Below are 20,540 nucleotides of genomic sequence, written 5' to 3' on the forward strand. Positions count from 1 at the left end.
ACACACAGCAAGCAAAAATAATAATGTTAAGAGAGAAAACTTTATTACATTCAAAGAAAAAAATATATATTCATAAAGGGAGCTAACGCTGCCTCCAGCCGGTCTGACCAGAGTTCACCTTCCCCGGCCCACGTTCATCCCTGTGGAAAAAATAAATCTGAATTAGTAACAGCGGTTTATGGAGAACACGCTCATAATTACACTATTTACACAGTAAATCACTCAGTTACAGGTAACTCTAGTTATTCCCTCTAACAATTAAACTATTTACACATTAAATCACTGAATTACAGGTTATTCTACAGTGTTACACTATTTACACAGTAAATCACTTAGTTATACGTAACAGTGACTTAAAACAGTTAAAACTTTTTACACTGGACGGCCAGGGTGTCTTTGTTTCCTAGCGGGGGTTTCCTCAGCGCTGCAGCCGCGTTTGGTACTCTGTAAGTCGGCTAGATGCGTGTTAGCTTACCCGGTAAATTAGCGCGATAAGCTAACGGTAGCTTCCGCCGGTCAGGTCTTACATTAAATGAAGTACAGGCGAAAACAACGATGGAAAACAACTTAAAACAGTCTAAAATATGCTAGTTTGATAAACCCACGCAGCGTTGAGTGGAAATACAGGAGGGAATTACTTACATTTGTACAGAAACTCCCTCGCAGTGCCGGCTCCGTCCGCCATGTTTTTAAATCTGAGCGCTGGAACTCTGAGCTGGTGAAATGCATCATGGGATTGCCTTCGCCGTGAAGGATACATCTCACGCTGCCTTCAGAATCGGGGTAAAATAAGGCAGCTGCCCAGGTAGGCAGCACATGCCACCTTCCGAATGGGACAGTCCTTTTCTCGGGAGCGCGCTTATGCTGCCTGAAAATGCTGCCTAGTTGGGCAGCTCCCTTCAGATTGGACCGCAGCTAACATTAGCTATTTGCTTAAAAGCACTGGGAACATAAGCCAGCTAGATAAAATTAGATACTTAGGTTAAAAAAGCAGTGGGAACATTGGCTAGCTAGATAACATTAGATACTGGTTAAAAAGCACTGGGAACATTGGCTAGCTAGATAACATTAGATACTTGGTTAAAAAAGCACTATGCACATTGGCTAGCTAGATAACATTAGATACTGGTTAAAAAAGCACTGGGAACATTGGCTAGCTAAATAACATTATATACTGGTTAAAAAAGCATTGGGCACATTGGCTAGCTAGATAACATTAGATACTGGTTAAAAAAGCACTCGGCACATTGGCTAACTAGATAACATTTAGATACTTGGTTAAAAAAGCACTGGGAACATTGGCTAGCTAGATAACATTAGATACTGGTTAAAAAGCACTGGTAACATTGGCTACCTAGATAACATTAGATACTGGTTAAAAAGCACTGGTAACATTGGCTAACTTAATAACATTAGATACTTGTGCAGGACCCTTAAAAATATCCTGTGTATTTGTATTTGTATTATTGTCTTAGTTTTTTTATTGTAAGTGTAAACGAACTCCATTTCCCAGGAGCCTTTTCTGTTTCGCGGGTTTTTCCTGCTGGTTTCCTGTTCAGCTCAGCCAATCATACGAGTGAAAAGCTCGACAGACATTTTTCTATCCAATCCGCGCCGAGTAAGGGCGGGACTAGGAGGGAGAGTGTGAGTGTCTGTGGGTGTGTGTTGGAGGAGAAGGAGAGAGAAAGTGAAGAGAGAAGTTGTGTTTAGACTCTCCGGAGCGCTTTTATTTACTTGTTATCCGCTCTATAACACAGTTACAGTGCTATTGTACTGTATAGTGCTCTAAACCGCAGCGTTCAGTTCAGTTTGCTGCGGAACCTCTGAAGAGGCAGTTCAGCCGGACTGTGGAGTAAAGGCGCTTCTCCGCGGACTGAGAGCTGCTGCTGCTGCTGAGTTTCCTCGCGCCTGTCTGCAGCAGCTCGGCCGGACCTCGCGTGTGAGTTGAACACGGAGGGTGTTCTGATCTTCCCGGCGCTCGTGCACTGCGTCGTCTCCCGCTGTGAGTGCTGGGGACTGCTGCGCTCCTACCGGGAGCACCGTGAACCGGGAGTCTGTTGTCATGGCTACTGAGGACGCCATCTCCGTGAGCTCTGTGTGAACCGTGAGTAACTCCAATATGAGGTGTTTTAGCTCTTATTGGAGGTGTGTTTTCTCAGTTGAGGGTTTCATACGTATTGCTAAAACCAAGAGTTGTTTTATTTGGGTATTTTATTTTACTTTATTTTTATTAACCAGAGTTTAGAGGAAAACCGTGTTTTTTTGTGTTATTTGAGACCCGATCTGGGATTATTTTATTGTATTTTATTTCTCTTCATATAAATAAAGAGAAAAGTCTGAGAGTTAACTAAATAGCTCCACTTTTATTTTACTAAGTTACGTGTGTTTTGCTGTTTTCTTTTTAAAATATTGAAATGTTTATGTTATGGAGGTACCATTTTATTATTTAAGTGTTGGCATATTCAGCTAAAAGTTTATCTGGTTATTCTGAACCAGTATCAAGTTGAGGTGTAGGCCCCCCCTAAATTTATATTGGTGCCTTTAGGGAGGGGTTACACATGGGTTAAAAAAAGCACTGGGCACATTGGCTAGCTAGATAACATTAGATATTTGGTTAAAAAAACGCTGACAACTTTAGCAAGGTAGGAAATGTTAACTACCAGTTAAAACGCTGTTAGTACTTTGTTCCCCTATTTTGATCCAGTTCTGCCTATTAAACAGTTCTCTTTTTCTCTCTGCCAGTCTCGTTAAGGAAACACGTCAGCTTCCACTGTAGATAAACACTTAACCATTATTCCAACATAAAAAAAAATCACATCATAAAACATTTTACTATTGCTAACACTTTAAAAAATATTTGCATTGAAAGCTGTGTGGAGCACGCACCACTTCTTTTTATGTACCACGAACGATATAGAAAAATATTGAATAACAGGAATACAGCTACTTACATTAATTTTGAAGGTAAGTTAAGGTTTTAGCCACTTTTACCTAGCCAATGCTATCTAGCTACCTAAGCTATCAGGCAGTTCCAAACAATAAAATACTATTAGCAGCCTGAATGTCTTAAACACATTAAATTTGTTTTTTACATTAAAGTTGTTGTTGTTGTACAGTCTAAATGTTAGGATAATGTCCAAGCTGTCATTAATGGTTAATCCTTTCCTTTATAATTAACTTTAGCTGTTAGGTGTGGTATTGGTAACAAAACTGTCATTTTACAAGCTAATGTTGCTAATGCTACTGCCTTAATGGTGGAAAAATCTGGAAATCTAAGTTTACTGTAAATAAACAGAAGCGCTTTACACACCAAAATAAACAGTTTTCAGGGAGAAATCTGTGTAGATGAACATGTAGTTCAGCTGATTCTGCTCTTCCTCCGGCACTCCAGCTACAGACCCTGGAAGAGTTATGTAGAGCCCCTCCTCCGCTATAGACCGTTTCAGAGGAATATTTATGAGCATAGGAAGTGTGACGTAGCTGTTCTTAGAACACTTCGGTTTAGCGGTAAACAGCGTTCAAAACAGTGGACGTAACTTTTAAATTTAACATGAATGCAAACTTCACCTAATCTGAGAGTCACAAACGTTGAAAATCAGGTCAAATTGTTCTTTAAACAAGTAAACTATGGAGGACCAAAAATGACATAAGTATAATTAAATACACATATAAATATCTAAATAAATAAATGAAAAATAAATTAATGTTGAAAATAATAAATATATAATTAAATGCACAATTTGAATGAATGAATAAATAAATATATATATAAATAAATACATGCACAAATAATTGTATAAGTATAAATATTTCTTCTTTATATATTTAGTTATTTATTCATTTATATGTGCATTTATGTCAACATTTATTTATTTCAACATTTATTTACTTATACATGTCATTTTTTGGTCCTCCAGAGTAAACATGCCTGCTTTCGTTTTTCACACTGCTAACCTGCCATGCAGTTAAAGTGTCCGCTCACAACTTCTCCCTCCTTCTTATCTATAAATCATGCAGAGTACGTGTTGGATAGCATTTGACTTGCTCCAACCTCAAAATACACTATAGTGATGTTTCTCTACTACAGGAACAAATATTTCCAACTTTTCCACTGCGAAAGTACTTATATGCGTCCAAACTGCGGTGCGCTTTCACTGCCTCTCTGGTGTAAACACACTCCGTTTCAACAAGGTAGTGATACACATCTGGGTAGGTCACCTCTGGCAAGCGTTTTTAATCAGAGGAAAAAACTTCCCTCTTAAATCCTTATCAAAAGGATCAGGAAAAGAGGTCTGATCACTTTTTTTCAAATTTCTGACTAGAGCGTGTTTGCTCTGTGTTATAAGCGCTCTCATTCTGACAGCTGTATACTTGAAAATAGCACCACCTGAAGCGTGAAGGAACAGACATGTTCAGTAGCTTTGTTATTGTTTTCCTTATTGAAACGGTCTATATCACATTATACCCTCTCACCGCTAGAGGGAGCCCGCGAGGGAGTCCTCAATGCATGGAGCTGAATGGAGCTAAACAGCTAAAACTGTCATTTAAAACACTGTATAACTGCTTCTATGGGGTTTTTCTTTAATTTTACAAAGTAGAACAAAGTATTTCACTAAAATAGGAAAGAAAACGTACCTCTGTATTTCTATTTTCTACAACTAATGTTTTTTATTCAGTAGATTTACTAGCATTACTGATGCTGGAGTTACACACAGAGCTCCTTTAAAATTATTAAAACTGCAGTTTAAAAGCTTTAATAATTATCTCCGCGGTGATGAAATAGTTATAGTTGTTCTGTTTTGAGGAAATGAGTAAAATTTTTATTCTATAAAGTATCAAACATCTATAAATTATTATTTTGCTAAAAGTAATAATTTGTAAATGTTTAATACTTTTTAGAATAAAATTGTACTCATTTCCTCAGACTTTGTCGCATGGCTTGAGATTCAGAGCAGATTCTGAAGTGAGTTTTTTTCCTCTGTAGAGATTCTCTGATTGCTTCTGTACAACTCCAACAAACAGCACTTACTAATTACTAAAGATCAGTGCTGTTGTGACATTGATTCCGGTAGAAAATTTTTAAATCTAAATTTTATTCAAAATATTATGGTTACATTTTCTTTACATTTACCTTCTTGATGTCCTGCAGATTCTTGAAAAGGAGATCGTACTGCATCTTGTTTGTTGCTCACCTTGTCTAAAGTCTTACTATTTATGTATTCTGAAAGTTTCCCTAAATTGAGGTCATTCACAGCTCCTCCCTGTAAAATCACTCTCTGACATCACAATGGATCATCCTGATTTCTGTATAAAAGGGTACTTCACACTTGTAAAAGCATTTGAAAATTCATATGCAAATGTTTTAAACTAATAATTATAAAATAAAAAGCAATTGTTTGAGTTTTTGTTAATAGGATGGTAAAAACTTGTTCGAAACAGCCCAGCAAGCATTCTCATTCTACTACAAAATATTATCCAATTTAGACAGAACTTTTTATACACGTTATAGGAAGAAGTTACTGATGTTGAGACTATTTGGGCCAGATTATATCTGGTTCTGTGTAGAAATATAAGACCTGGTTGCTTGAGTCACTTAATCCTCCTATTATGTTTGGGGTCAATTTGATCCCATTCAATGTTTAACGCATTTATGTAAGCAGTTAATCTCATTTTATTTACCTCATATTTGTTGACTTTTTCTAATTCAATGGGGACAACTGGGTAAACATAAAATTAATGGGATGTTTTTTGTGTCTTGTTCACATTTTGTATACATTGGTGTTGTTTGGGGTCAATTTGACCCCACGCAATTTTAGCTTTATAAAACGAATATCAAATATCAGAATTTGACACACATTCGTGATGTGAAGGTCATCAAGAACCACTAACAATTCACGCAGAAAACATAATTCTCATGAGAACTTGATATTTCTTTTTCTGTGGAGGAAAATATTGTTCCTACAAACATATTGTTTACACAACATAGTGGAAATGCAGAGATATAAAAGGTTTCACAGCAGCTTCTAAACCAGTTCTCTATGTGGTCTGTCTCTCTTTTTCTGCTCTCTCTACTGAAAATGACTGACTGATGAGATCTTAATAAAGTCAGCAATATGGGATGAATGGAACAAGTAGGATCTTCTTCTTTACAATCCAGACTCTCATGTGACTGAGCATGAATTTCTGCTTGTTTGTTTTTTTCCTGTGGTCAAATTGGCCCCAAACATAATACTTGTTACTATTCTTGATAACATACAATCTTTTTCATTCTAAATGTTTTTTTTAAGAAACGTTTTAAATGGCTATTCAAGTAGTCAACAAACAAATATAGCACATGACAATCTTGGGTAAAATGTTATTAATATATAATAATTTTCTGTAGGTCAAATTGACCCCAAACATAAAAGTTGTTAGTAAATTTGAAGGTAACAGGAGGATTAATACTACGCCAACAAATAGAACTTACCAAATTTTACTCAAAGGTCAGAACTATTGTTAAAGTAGAAATTGTGACATTTCCTTTCAACACTTTCTTTGATACAAAGATCCATTAGAACTAAGAAATCTTCAGGATTCTTTCAATATGTAAGAGTACACCAAGAAACCCTATGTTAACAAGTGATTCTTAATATCATAGTTCTATTGGTATATCAGGGATTCTTGAGACAATGGGTTTTTAATTTCTAAAAATAAAATGTTGATTTTTTCAAAATATATTTATATATTATAGTTGGCCCAGGTGTTGTCCTTTAGATGCTTTGAAATTCAATCTCCCAGGTTTAATATTTTTAACATTTTTTCATGTTTGATGGACAAGCCTGGGATTTTGTCAACACCATGAGACACAAAGAAACATAAAAATATGTATTTTGAATAAACTTATTGCAATTATTTTAACTACTGGATGATATGTTAATCTGAGTTATTCAATTAATGTTTTTAAACTAATACTATTACTTTAAAAAATATATATTATCAAGCTGCCGATTATTATAACTGGGGAAATATACATTCACCCATTTAGTTTTTAATCTCAAAAACAAACAATGATAGTCAGCAACACAGAAATTACAAATTTATTTAGAACAAGAAATGTTTTTATTGAGCTAATATGAGACAATGTAATAAAATGTCTTTTTAAAAACAAAAATGAACAGAAAACTCATCTTATGGAGTTGACGAGCTGTTGACAGTGTTGAGGCGTTAGAAGAGAACTGGAGATAACTTCATTTAACATGACCACTGAACTTCAAAAACTCAACTTATCAACTGTAACATTTCAGGATAAAAGGATATTTAATATCAATCCTTATTTTTTGCACTCGCACCCAATTTAAAAACAGGAACTTGGCAGTAGGCATATCAGATCTCTTGAACAGTCCATAAACTCATCAAATATACAGATCATGGAGAAAAACATTAAGAATGTTCATTAATTCAGCCTTTGGAAATGGAAAGAAAAATCTTGAACTCATCTTATATCATGGCATGAATTTAAACACCTGGCAACAACTGATTGAAAAGGTCCTCATTACAAAATTTCTTACGGAGTTGACGTCTGACGGAGTCTTATGGAGTTGACGAAATCTTTAATTTTTTATCATAACACGTGATTTCTTTGCAGAAGCCATCTTGTTTATCACCAGCTGCTCGTGGCCTCAACAATAAAGTTAGATTAAACTTTTATTTCTAACTAAAATCACATAAACCTTGAATTTTATCGAACATGGTGTTGACACTATATGGTTGTGACATAGCTGGTTTTGTAAGAGAAGATAATTAAGGAAAAATATGAGAAATATTTACTTACTAGAGCAGTGGCCTCAGGGCACGTCCACCAAACAGGAAGTGAAAAAGTGGTTCTTAGAGTGTGATTTGGCCAATATAATGCCTGTTTTTTTGCATTTTTAGAAAAATCTTATGGTGATGACAGAAACTCCGGACACGATTTTAATCATGTAATGTACATAAATATACATTTTTAATTTTTAATTCACATTTTGTGGTATAAATAAGTTCTTATTTCATTGTTTAATCTAATTATTTGACGTTTTTAAAGAACATTTTAAGAATTACAATGAGTTTGATCTCCCGGACATCTTTTGTCCCTCATCTCAAGAATCACTGATATAATATAATGAAATCATGTAGTTCTGATTCATATGATTACTGATAATGAACCAAATAAGATGAGGTTTTACTTAATTGAACAATAGGACCATTTTAACCACCCCAAAGAGAAGCACTTAGTCCTTGTATTAAATAATCAATGCTTCAATTTGTGATGGTCACCACAGATATTCAAACAATTTTGTACTGACAAAATTTACCATGTAAGTTAACACCAAAAATTTACACTAAATTGATACAACTTTTATAACACTGTGTAATAAATGCTAAAATTGTACCAGATGGCTTTGACTCACTGTTGATGGTAAACTTGTTTTTACCATTCTATCAACAAACAAACTCAATTAATTCATTTAAAACTGATATTTGCATATGAAGTTTTAAATTATTTTACACGTGTGAAGTACCCTTCTATATAGAAATCAGAATGGTCCATTGTGATGTCAGAGAGTGATTTTACAGGGAGGAGCTGTGAATGACCTCAATTTATGGAAAGCTTTCAGAATACAGAAATAGTAAGACTTTAAACAAGGTGAGCAACAAACAAGATCTGCTGCAGTACGATCTCCTTTTCAGGAATCTGCAGGACTGCAAGAAGGTAAATGCAAAGAAAATGTTACCATATTATTTTAAATGAAATTTAGATTTAAAAAAAGTGTCTACTGGAATCAATGTCAGAATTGGTACTCAAACAACGGCACTGATCTTTCCACAGTAGTTAGTAAGTGCTATTTGTTGGGGTAGTTTGAAGTGACTAACAACGAAATACATTTTTCTGATAAACTGGTGCACATTTCTATCTCTGAGTGTCACTGTAACTGTAGCCATTACCTAAATTGAAATGTAACAAGTTGGGGCATCCCTTGAAGCATTGATTATTTAATACAAGGAGTAAGTGCTTCTCTTTGGGGTAGTCAAAATGATACTGTTGATCAGTTAAATGAAAGCTCATCATATTCAGTTCATTTTGTCATTAAAGTTTTTTATTCAATTTTAAATTAAATATGAAATACACGATTCCGTGATATTTACCAACAGCAACTGGATAACTAGCTATGTTTCCAGAGTTTACAGTTGGTATCTGAGATGGTCACGAATCCAAGTCGAGTCTCAAGTCTCTTCTTGATGTAATGAGCTTTCGATCATCATCTGCTCTCTAGTCTGCTAAAGATACTGCACAGCTATATCTAAAAAACCCAAGTAATTACTGATTTATTACTCCTTTATCTATTTTTCTTGATAAAAATCGTAATATTACGAGAATAAAGTGGTAGTATTTTAAAGGAAATGTCGCTGTAACTGCGTGAGCTGCAGTGTAAGAGCGAGGCACAGACAGTGTGCAGATTTCCCCGTGGTGGGTGTCGTTTCAGTAGCCACGAGAAGCCTCCCGGGAGAGCGCGCGGTGCTGCACGGACATTTCGGCTGCCTTTTAGATCAAGTTTTGCGACCAAAGAAAAAATCCTAAAACATTGTAATATAATTATTTTAGGCCAGCTATTATAATTGTATACACTGTTTTACATAGTGTTACAGAAAAGAAGAGAAGAGGGGAGGCTTTTTGTTTTTATGCAGCAAAGAAATGAAACAGTTTAACAGTTGAGATCAGGCAAGCAGCATCAGTAAACAGTTTCAAAAAGACATTTTTTTAATAAACTTTCTTTTAATAATTTGTGTTTGTATTATTATGCATCGATTTATGTATTGATTTACATTTTTATTACTTTTTATTTTAATTGATTTATTTTAATATCATAGTCACATAGTTTACTGTGTTTTTCCTTTTAATTTGTTTCCTTATTACCTCTCTGTATGTAAAGAACATTGAATTTTAATATATTAAAAGTGCTTTATAAATAAAGTTTACTATTATTATTATTATTTTACTAAATGTATTTATTTTTTAAGGAACAAAATACTCTGCGCAGGTCTTCTGGGAGGCTACCACAGCAAAATCTGGACACTGTATTATGTACAGTAACTGTAACACTACAGCATTAATAATCAGCATCTTACATGCAGATAACTGATGGTGATTATTTAACAGCAAATATTTAATACTAATATATCTCCTCTCCTAATATAAAACTTTAATCTCAAAGTGAACTGTTTTATTGATTATTTTTAAGAGTGTCCCTTAAACGCTGTGGTACATGCGCAAACCTACTTTAAAATTCCAACTGGGAATGTAATTGGGTACAGGTGTTTACAAGGCTGTTATTCTTCTTTGTATCTGAATATTTAAAGGATTATCCACCTCGTTCAATCGGATAAAATTTGTATTCGGAATGGCCTCAATCGGACTATTCTATTCCGACTGAGGTGTTTACATGGACGTGCTCTATGCCGGTTGAGCCAGTAATCTGATTGTTAGTGGATTATTAGGCTGCATGTAAACGTACCCAATAGTTCTGACCTTTGAGTAAAATTTGGTAAGTGCTATTTGTTGGGGTAGTTTGAAGTGACTCAAGCAACAGTCTCATATTTCTACACAGAACTGGATATAAACTGGCAAAGTATTCTCCAACATCAGTAACTTCTTCCTTTAATATGTACAAATAATTTTGTCAAAATTGGCTAATATTTTGTAGCATGTTGTTTTTTTGGCACACGCCTCAAAGCTTCAGATTAAAGGATAACATCACTCTTTCTTTCAGTGAGACCAAAACAGAATCAAGACTGTCCATCAAAACAGTTGGCAGTCCTTAAAAAGGCATTAAACAGGTGTCAGACTGATTATTGTGAGTGACACAAGGTGGCCTCCTTCTAGTGGCTGGAGGACCACCAGCGCCCCCTTACACTATGGACATAGAATGGGATAAAAGTACAGAAGCTTTTATGGTAAATAAAGATGTCTTAGTAGTTTTAACAGTATAGTTTAACTGATTTGGGCAGTTCTCTTCAGTTAATTTACCTGCTTGTATTTTAATATTCAAGGACATTTTTCTTTGTTTTTTCCAGAAATGAAAATATTCTCCTGAAAATCATCACCAACAACCAGGATATTTAACTAAGAGCAATGTTAAACTGCTGAAAGAGGTGAAGCAAAAGCCATCCAGAAGAATCTCCAGAACACGCAGAAACAGTTTGCTACGTTTAACAGACAAATTAAGCCAAGTCCCGACATGGAAAAACTTCAGCACTCTGTCAAGAGTTTAACTAAACAGAGTAATCTCAAAAAACACCAGCGCATTCACACAGGAGAGAAACCGTATCACTGCTCAGACTGTGGGAAGAGTTTTAATCAACAGAGTCATCTCAAACTGCATCAGCGCATTCACACAGGACAAAAAACGTATTGGTGCTCAGACTGTGGAAAGAGTTTTACTGCACAGCATAATCTCAAAATACACCAGCGCATTCACACAGGAGAGAAACCGTATTGCTGCTCAGACTGTGGGAAGAGTTTTACTGCACAGAATAATCTCAAAATACACCAGCGCATTCACACAGGACAAAAACCGTATTGGTGCTCAGACTGTGGGAAGAGTTTTACTGCACAGAATAATCTCAAAATACACCAGCGCATTCACACAGGAGAGAAACCGTATCACTGCGCAGACTGTGGGAAGAGTTTTACTGAACAGTGTACTCTCAAAAAACACCAGCGCATTCACACAGGAGAGAAACCATACTACTGCTCAGACTGTGGGAAGAGTTTTACTGAAAAGAGTAGTCTCAAAAATCACCAGCGCATTCATACAGGAGAGAAACCGTATCACTGCTCAGACTGTGGGAAGAATTTTACTGAACAGAGTGCCCTCAAAAAACACCAGCGCATTCACACAGGAGAGAAACCGTATTATTGCTCAGACTGTGGAAAGAGTTTTACTCAACCGAGTAATCTCCGACAACACCAGCGCATTCACACAGGTGAGAAACCGTATTGCTGCTCAGACTGTGGAAGGAGTTTTAATCATCAGAGTCATCTCAAAATACACCAGCGCATTCACACAGGAGAGAAACCGTATCACTGCTCAGACTGTGGGAAGAGTTTTACTCAGCAGAGTAAACTCAAAATACACCAGCGCATTCACACAGGAGAGAAACCGTATCACTGCTCAGACTGTGGGAAGAGTTTTACTCAGCAGAGTAAACTCAAAAAACACCAGCGCATTCACACAGGAGAGAAAACTCCATCTTAAATTAGTTTCGAAGGTCTTTCGGACAGAACACCTTATCCTACACAAATGTTTCACTTTGTCAATTGGGACACGTTCCACCAGAATCAAACATGAACTGAATTTAACAATGGATTTTACAGGTTCAGCAAAATGAATCTTATCCAGCGATCATGTTTATTGAATTCCATGTTAAGTTTTCTTGAATGTTTGATATTCTAGGACATGCTTTGTGTGACAGAGCTCAGTTTTTAGGGTAGTTACAGTAGGAGTTCAGTTCTGAAGAAGGGAAAAAAATGTAGTCTTTAAAATTTTGATGTCATAGTTAGAGTAGGATTCTTAGCTGGCAACTAAACGTTTAGGACCAAATCTTCAGAGTTTATGATTTGAATGCTTTTAATCTCTTTTCTAGTATATGCAGATTTTATTATTTCTATTCATTTCTAGTATCTCTGTTTTTACTTTGTGGAAGCCATCCTCAGTTCCCCAAGCTTAGCATAGCTTAGAATAATTCTATTAATCGCTAGGCCCATCTGTATGAAAGAAGAAGTGAAAACACCACCTGAGGAACTCCAGAGAGTGCTCCCAAAAGTGAGACTCAAAGCCACAGAGAGGCGACACTGGGCTCGGGTACTGCCATGTGGACCAGAGGAGCATCCAGACTCTGCAGAGAGGCCAACAAAATCCTTTTCAGAGGTTAAATAAAACGCTCCAGCCGTAGTTCCCATACTGAAATCAACCCACTTCAGGCTTGTGTAGTGTAGTAAGGTTATGGGCTCATTCATTCCCTCTGCTGGTGTCTCATTTGTCTGTGTTGTATTACTCAAGTTTTATACTCTCTTATCTTTTCCTTATTGAATATTATATGTTGCTTAAGGTTTTTTAATCTCCAAATTTACTAAGAATATCCAATTATAATTATATAAATATACTTGTTTTTATCCATTACAAACTATTATCTTTGTATTGCTTCACCTCTATATTTACTCATCTGTGTTTTAATAAACGGCTTTTATAATGCAGATCTGCAATCTCATTGTGTTTTCTCAACATATGTTTTACATTAAACCTATAGGACTGAGACTGTCATGTTATTATTTGTTAAATACTCAAAGGTGCCCACGGAGAACTCCAGTGTGGAATGTATTTGTGTTGAAGTGAAACATAATAGTCAATTTCAGATTGAAATTGTCTTCATTATGTTGTTTTGTTTTTTTGAAAAGCATAGTCATTCACAAACTTCTACATTTGAGATATTGACCATTATTATTGGTAGCTAGCCTAGCTAAATATCCAAACACAGCATTTGCTTTTTTACTGACCAAGTGCAGCGGCCTCTCACCCTATTTTGAGCTGTTTTTATGCCGGTTCTGAACCCAACTTCACATGCCCCACGCAGAACTGAACTTTTGAGGATTTAAGGACAGTTTGGTCAGTAAAACAGCAACTATGGACAATAATACACGAGCTTCACTGGGCAGACTACAGCTCCTCCGCGCTCTCTGACCACATCTCTATCATGCTGGTCCCCGCATACCATCCCCCTCTGCGACGCTCCAAACCCACACAGAAGACCATCACTGTGTGGCCCAGTGACGGAGACGCTGTGCTGCAGGACTGCTTCGACTGCACAGACTAGAGTTTATCTCCTCTAGAGATAGGTTGTTGGTTCTGCACCAGTCCATCAGCCACTGCACCTCCTCTCTGTATGCTGACTCGTCTGTATGAGCTGTACTTCGCAGTACAGTCATGAGTTAGCAGAGTGAACAGCAGTGGACTGAGCACACCCTGTGGGGCGCAGGTGCTCAGTATGGTGGTACTGGAGGTGTTGTTTCCAATCCTGACTGATTGTGGTCTCTTAGTCAGGAAGTCCAAAACCCAGTTACAGAGAGAGGAGCTCAGGCCCAGCAAGCTCAGTTTTCCGATCAGATGCTGAGGGATGATGATTTTGAATGATGAGCTGAAGTCGATGAACAGCATTCGAACAAAGCAGTCTTTGTTATCCAGGTGGGTGAGAGCCAGGTGGAGGGCAGTAGAGATGGCATCGTCTGTTGATCTGTTTGGACAATGCGCAAACTGCAGAGGGTCCAGTGAGGAGGGGAGCTGTTTTTTGATGTGCCTCAAAGCTTACAGCTGCTCAGGCTCACAGCTGCTGCTTTTATAGTAACTCCAGTCGGAAGATCTGTACATCCCAGCTGTTCAGAGTTAAAATTAAAAAGGAGGAAAAAAACCTCGGACTTCAGCTTATTTGTCCAGCGAACGACTAACTTAATGCTCCTGACTAAAAAACCCTCTCCTCCATAATCCTTGTGTAGAAAGTACTAACCCTAGCATGGTGGCTAACCCTATAAAATTATACTACACCCAGTATTGCTACACCCAGAGCCAATACAAAGGTGCCCCCTTTGCATACATTTTTGGCTTGGCTTTTATTATCCATTAAGGAACCAGTGTAGGCTAATAGTTATTAATATGTTAGGCGTTGGAGAACCAACCTCGAGACGTCACTTTCAGCGCTGGGACAAGATGGCGCTACATGTACTTAAAAAATGATGGTAAGATTGCTTATTATTTTAATTCAGTTTCACTGACAACTGTTAAACTTATAAGATTTGTTACAGTAAAAACACATCTTGCGAATTATACTAAATACTTGAAGTGTTTCATGTCCACTTTAACATTAGCTAAAGTAGCTAACTAAAACATTCCACACTGGAATTAAGTAGATAACATTTCCTAAAGTAGCTAACTAAAACATTCCCTACTGAAATATAGTTAAAATTAGCTAACCTAGTTAACTAAAACATCCCACTCTGAAATAAAGTAGATAACATTACCTTAAGTAGCTTGCTGAAACATTTCATACTGAAATAAAGTAGTTAACATTAGCTAACCTAGCTAACTATAACACTCCACACTGAAAAAGTTAACATTAGCTAATGTATCTAAATAAGACATTACACAGTGAAATAAAGTAGCTAACTAAGATATAGCTAGCTAAATCTTTCCACTTTGAAATAAAAGAGGAAACATTAGTTAACCTAGCTAGCTGAAACATTCCACACTGAAATATAGTTAACATTAGCTAACTAAATCATTCCAAACCGAAATAAAGTAGTTCACATTAGCTAACCTACCTAGCTAAAGCATTCCACACTAAAGTAAAGTAGTTAACATTAGCTAATGTAGCTAACTAAAACATTCCACACTTAAATAAACTAGTTAACATGAGCTAACCTAGCTAGCTACATCATTCCACACTTAAAATAAATTAAACATTAACTAACCTAGCTAACTACAACACTACACACTGAAATAAAGTAGTTAACATTAGCTAACCTAGCTAGCTAAAACATTTCACACTGAAATAAAGTAGTTAACATTAGCTAACCTAGCTAGCTAAATAATTCCACACTGAAATAAAGTAGTTCACATTAGCTAACCTACCTAGTTAAAACATTCTACACTAAAGTAAAGTAGTTAACATTATCTAATGTAGCTAACTAAGACATTCCACACTGTAATAAAGTAGTTAATATTAGCTAACTAAGTAATTCCACTCTGAAATAAAGTAGTTAACATTAGCTAACCTAGCTAGCTAAAACATTTCACACTGAAATAAAGTAGTTAACATTAGCTAACCTAGCTAGCTAAATAATTCCACACTGAAATAAAGTAGTTCACATTAGCTAACCTACCTAGTTAAAACATTCTACACTAAAGTAAAGTAGTTAACATTATCTAATGTAGCTAACTAAGACATTCCACACTGTAATAAAGTAGTTAATATTAGCTAACTAAGCAATTCCACTCTGAAATAAAGTAGTTAACATTAGCTAACCTAGCAAGCTGAAACATTTCACACTAAAATAAAGTAGTTAACATTTAGTTACTCAATCTAGCTAAATCATTCCACACTGAAATAAAGTAGTTAACATTAGCTAACCTATTTAGATAAATCATTCCACAATGAAATAAAGTAGTTAACATTAGCTAACCTAGCTAGCTGAAACATTTCACACTGAAATAAAGTAGTTAACATTACCCAGCTAACCAAATACCGTTGGCGTTACATGTGCGCGACATAACTTGGTGACCAAAATTTCGTCACAGCAATGTAACCGCCTACGTTGTGACAACCGGTAAAATGAAATTCCCGGATTCGTTGTGGCAACGTAACTCTTGGCGGTCCCAGCACGTTGTGACCACGTTGTAGGAACGTCGGCTAATAGTTGTCGGTTGGTAATGGGTAGGTAACCTTCATTATTATTGCTTCTTTATTAGGGCGGACTACTAGTTAGTCCTCACGGTGGTGCCAATCAGGGGTAGCTTCTCCCTCTTTCCTTTAAGGCTGTAGTGGCTCCAGACAACATTTGTTGCAACTGCCCGCATCACTCTCCGGACACACTCTCCTGGATTGGCCCCACCAAAAAGGCTTAAGTGGTGAATCTGTAAAAAAAAATTTATAAAGTAAAAATGTAGGTAACCTGGTAAATTCATAGATTCATAGAGGCAAATAATCATTGTATAATAGTTTAGTATCTATTTATCTGTCTATGGACCCTATCGTACACCCTGCGGAAGGCGTGTCTTGATGTTCATTGCTATCTTACAAACCTGATTCTTAATAAGAATGTCAAGAGACTCGCTAATTCGCAAATTGTTTTATTTATTGGTTTATTTTTGAGCCACACAAGGCATACTTTTCCCGTCATTACAGTACATTATATACACAAAACAAACAAAAAACAATACATTACACTAATTCACACTTTAGCTCAGGATTGTCTGGAATAAGTGGATTAAAGCAACCATTATGCTAGACCAGTGTTTCTCAACCAGGGTGCCGCGGCACCCTGGGGTGCCGTCTGGCTTCATCGGGGGTGCCGTCAAAATATTGCGCCTCACGTGCATATTTCCTTTCCAGAGTCAGCTTGTGTCGGGGTGTTTCCCAATTCACAGGCAGCATACTCTGAAGGATGCGACCCACAGAGGCGGTGTATTACTGCGCAGCTGTGACACAATCTGTCTTCGAATACAGCCTCTGAAGGATGCGGCCCCTAAATTGGGACACACTGTAAATTTTTTGTCCCCCACGCGATGCACTGAGAGAGTTGTGTGAAGCACTCACGCTAGCATGGAACGTTTTTTAAAAAGAAGATTGCAGATTCAGATAACTCTGAATTAGAGCCATTAACTTCTTCATCCAGTGGTAGTTCAGCAGTGAGTGTAGCAGGGTATTTCACTCGTTTGAAAAGTCAGCAGGTTTCGCGCTAAGTGTGACGCGCTATTTTATTTCATATTCCGCCAGCAACACCCCTCGTTCTCACCTGAAGTACTGCGCCAGCAACCCCCCCCCCCCCCCCCCCCCCTCAACTGGGGTGCCTTGACATCTCACATATATTTAAAGGGTGTCGTGATAGAAAAAAGGTTGAGAAACGCTGTGCTCTTAAGATCACTCTTAAGATCACAGAAACAGTTATTTATAGAAAACTAAAATCTTAGGATAATACAGGTAAGTACAATCACAGAAAGACATAATACAATACATTAACATTCTCTTTTCTTTTTACAGGTCTACTGGAACACCCCCAACCCCCCCCCCCCCCCCCCCCCTAGTGCACTTTCAGTCTGGCCCGATTCCGGCATTAAGCTGGTCTGGAAGGTCTGGCTAAATGAATCCGTTGCTTGCAGTAGACATTTTAAATAGACTAGGGGCGGGGCAGTGAGGACGGGTCTGAATGAGACAGATTGGCTGCGTCCAGAAACTTTTGCTACTCCTCCTCTCCTACTCCTCCTTTCCTACTCCTCCTCTCCTACCCCGGAAGAAGGTGGAGGAATCGAGGAGAGGAGAGGAGGAGGAGGAATGGAGGGAAGGAGCTGTAATTGGGGAAATAGAACAGCTGATCCCTTTTAGATAGGATGTTGACTACCAATGAACTGAGCCAATCTCAACGCTCACTTTCAGCACGTTTCAGAACATTACTATCACACACAGCTAAAAATTCAGATATTCCAATAAAATCCTGTTTACTCCCAGCCGCATTTTTGGCCGCATCTCTGACCAGTGACTCTGGCAGCCCTGTCTGACCTCAGCCTTAAGAGGGATTCAGTTCCTCATCAGTCCCTAAGTTAAAATAAATAAGTAAATAAAGTGACCCCCTTTATATCAATTTAAACAATGTAACTAAATATATTTCCTTATTCCGAACCATGCAGCTGTTCTTCCTAAACAAATGAATATACTTAAGCAATAGTTTTATATTTTATTGTTAATATTATTAAATTATAATAGTTTTATTTGTAAATAACACTTATCTGAATGTGATTGTTCTTGTTTTAGTCATATATTGTACCTGTAATTTAATTGACATCTTGTCATTTTACACACATCGTTTTAATGTCATTTTTTTACAGTTAAACTTAGACTTGATCACATTTACATTTCATAAGTCTAGGTGCATCTTCATTTAAATGTGTATACATTAAATAAAAAAGATGAAATAATTATTGTGTTTTTCAGTTATTTTAAAATATTTAGTAATTGGTTAGTAAGTAAGTGCTTAAAGTGAATTGCACTAAAATTCTTAAGTTATAGCTTGACGTTATTTAAGTAATGTATTCTATTACTTAAACATGTCATAGATGTATGGCATTGTTGTGGTTTTTCATCTGGGCTATAACTGGGCCAATTGTTTCTAATCCGGCTAGAGAATGGCAGATGTTAGTTGGGCCAGAATTGGCAAGTCATTCCAAACTGCAATCGGGCCAGAAGAATGTGGTGCATGTGGGCCAGGTCTGTAACTAGTTCATCTATTGTTCTGCATATTTAACATTATATTCAATGGCCATATAAGTAAGTAAACATTTAAACATGAATTAAACACTCACCACTTAAACACTCACCACTTTCACCACTTTCGTTGTTTTGAGCCACTGATTGATATATACTTTTACTAAACTATCATATATACCTTTTGTTTTTTTCTTAGTCAAAGGCTCCATATTATACTTTGTTTGCAAAGTTCTCTCATCTAAAAAAAAAAGTAGTGAATAAATGTGCTGTTATCTAACAATTGTGAATGATATGACACTGACCCATTTTTTTCTGTTTCATTTCATTTCAGCAGCACTTAGACATACAGTATATCCAGTGTGAAATTTCTGGTAAGTTGCTGCCTACCTTCACTGCTGTCATTATATTTCAGGGGTCTTTTTGTTGGCCTTTTTGATGGAATACAATTTCTTCTTCAGTATCAAAAGTGGATTTGTGCTGTTCTGCTCCATTTGAGGGCTTTTTCAAAGTTACCTGAATGTCAAATGGTAACAGTAATTACTTATAATTACTCATAAGAATGTTATGACCACCTCCACCTCGCTATCTATTTTGTCAGCTCCACTGATCATACAAGCCACTGTGTAATTATATAATAATTCCAGACCATAGTCCTGAATCTGTTTGAAAGGTTTTATCATTCATTTTGAATCTCATAAATTACAGTAATATGTAATGTAAAATTGAATATCCACTGCAGTCAACATTTTATTAAAAAGTCTTTATTGTAACTGCTCAATGCAGCTTCTGTCAGCATCAAGGGAATAAAGTTTTTATTTCCATTTTCTAATAAAGGCTTTTTATTTACTGAAGAATGCTATAGATATTCAAACATTTGAACACCAAACATTTGTACAGTAAATTGACCAAATAATGTGTATTCTCTCACTTCTCATAGAGTGTGTGCATGATTGGAAGCTCAGCTTTACATGTGGTGGCAAAGACTCTGATTTTTATGGAAATCCAGTTGTCTTCATCAAGAGTGTCCTCCTTTTTTGCTCTTTTGGTTGGGTTATTTGGCGGCCAGTAACTGTATTGTTGCTGAAATACATGCAGCATGCACACAGCTACAGTAATTGTATTTCTGTGATATTAATAACAATAAACAATATAACAGTTGTTATAATGATTACAAATATTTGTCATACACCATTTTCTTCATAGGCCCAGCATTGAGCCACAATGCCAACCAGATTTTCCTCAGTAAATTCCACAATGCAGTACATTCTGTAGAAAAGACAGTATGTGTTCATTTTAATACAACTTTAAGAGATAATCAGAGACATTTTACAATGCATAGCAGTACACTCACATGGCAAAAATAATGTATATTCTATTCAAAATGTTTTTTTAGGTGTGTATGATGCCTGTTCTGACATTCACTATCCCTTCACCAGCATTCATTATCTGACTGCAGGACTGCTATTGTCAGATAATGGAACCATGGAAGTCAAAAT

At 36.6% G+C, this 20,540-nt stretch overlaps 5 protein-coding genes and 1 pseudogene across 8 annotated transcripts in view; 3 read left to right on the forward strand and 3 right to left on the reverse strand.

Annotated features, from left to right (window-relative positions):
• The window catches only part of LOC125801330 (zinc finger protein 239-like), a 31,422-nt gene extending 18,152 nt beyond the window's left edge, over positions 1-13,270 (forward strand). The window contains exons 1-2 of one of the 2 annotated variants that reach the window (XM_049477875.1): positions 2,017-2,104; positions 11,089-13,270. In XM_049477875.1, the coding sequence (XP_049333832.1) occupies positions 11,253-12,272 (1,020 nt within the window). In that variant the 5' untranslated portion in view covers positions 2,017-2,104; positions 11,089-11,252 and the 3' untranslated portion in view covers positions 12,273-13,270. Of the gene's footprint in view, positions 1-2,016; positions 2,105-11,088 lie in introns of those variants that run through there. The other variant, XM_049477876.1, reaches the window with a different exon arrangement.
• The window catches only part of LOC125780501 (zinc finger protein 239-like), a 1,096,042-nt gene that overhangs the window by 895,909 nt on the left and 179,593 nt on the right, over positions 1-20,540 (reverse strand). The gene's annotated exons all lie outside the window — the stretch shown is intronic.
• Positions 1-20,540, reverse strand: part of LOC125801494 (zinc finger protein 239-like) — a 296,877-nt pseudogene that overhangs the window by 196,388 nt on the left and 79,949 nt on the right.
• The window catches only part of LOC125801190 (gastrula zinc finger protein XlCGF26.1-like), a 305,433-nt gene that overhangs the window by 133,345 nt on the left and 151,548 nt on the right, over positions 1-20,540 (reverse strand). The window lies entirely within an intron of this gene.
• The window catches only part of LOC125801305 (zinc finger protein 501-like), a 221,371-nt gene that overhangs the window by 68,512 nt on the left and 132,319 nt on the right, over positions 1-20,540 (forward strand). The gene's annotated exons all lie outside the window — the stretch shown is intronic.
• The window catches only part of LOC125801365 (zinc finger protein 239-like), a 362,996-nt gene continuing 344,483 nt past the window's right edge, over positions 2,028-20,540 (forward strand). Inside the window, exon 1 of the mRNA XM_049477975.1 lies at positions 2,028-2,104. The gene's annotated coding sequence lies outside the window, so the exon portion shown is untranslated. The remainder of the gene's footprint in view (positions 2,105-20,540) is intronic.

The sequence above is a fragment of the Astyanax mexicanus genome, chromosome 4, assembly GCF_023375975.1.
Source record: "Astyanax mexicanus isolate ESR-SI-001 chromosome 4, AstMex3_surface, whole genome shotgun sequence".
NCBI classification, from domain to species: Eukaryota; Metazoa; Chordata; class Actinopteri; order Characiformes; family Acestrorhamphidae; genus Astyanax; species Astyanax mexicanus.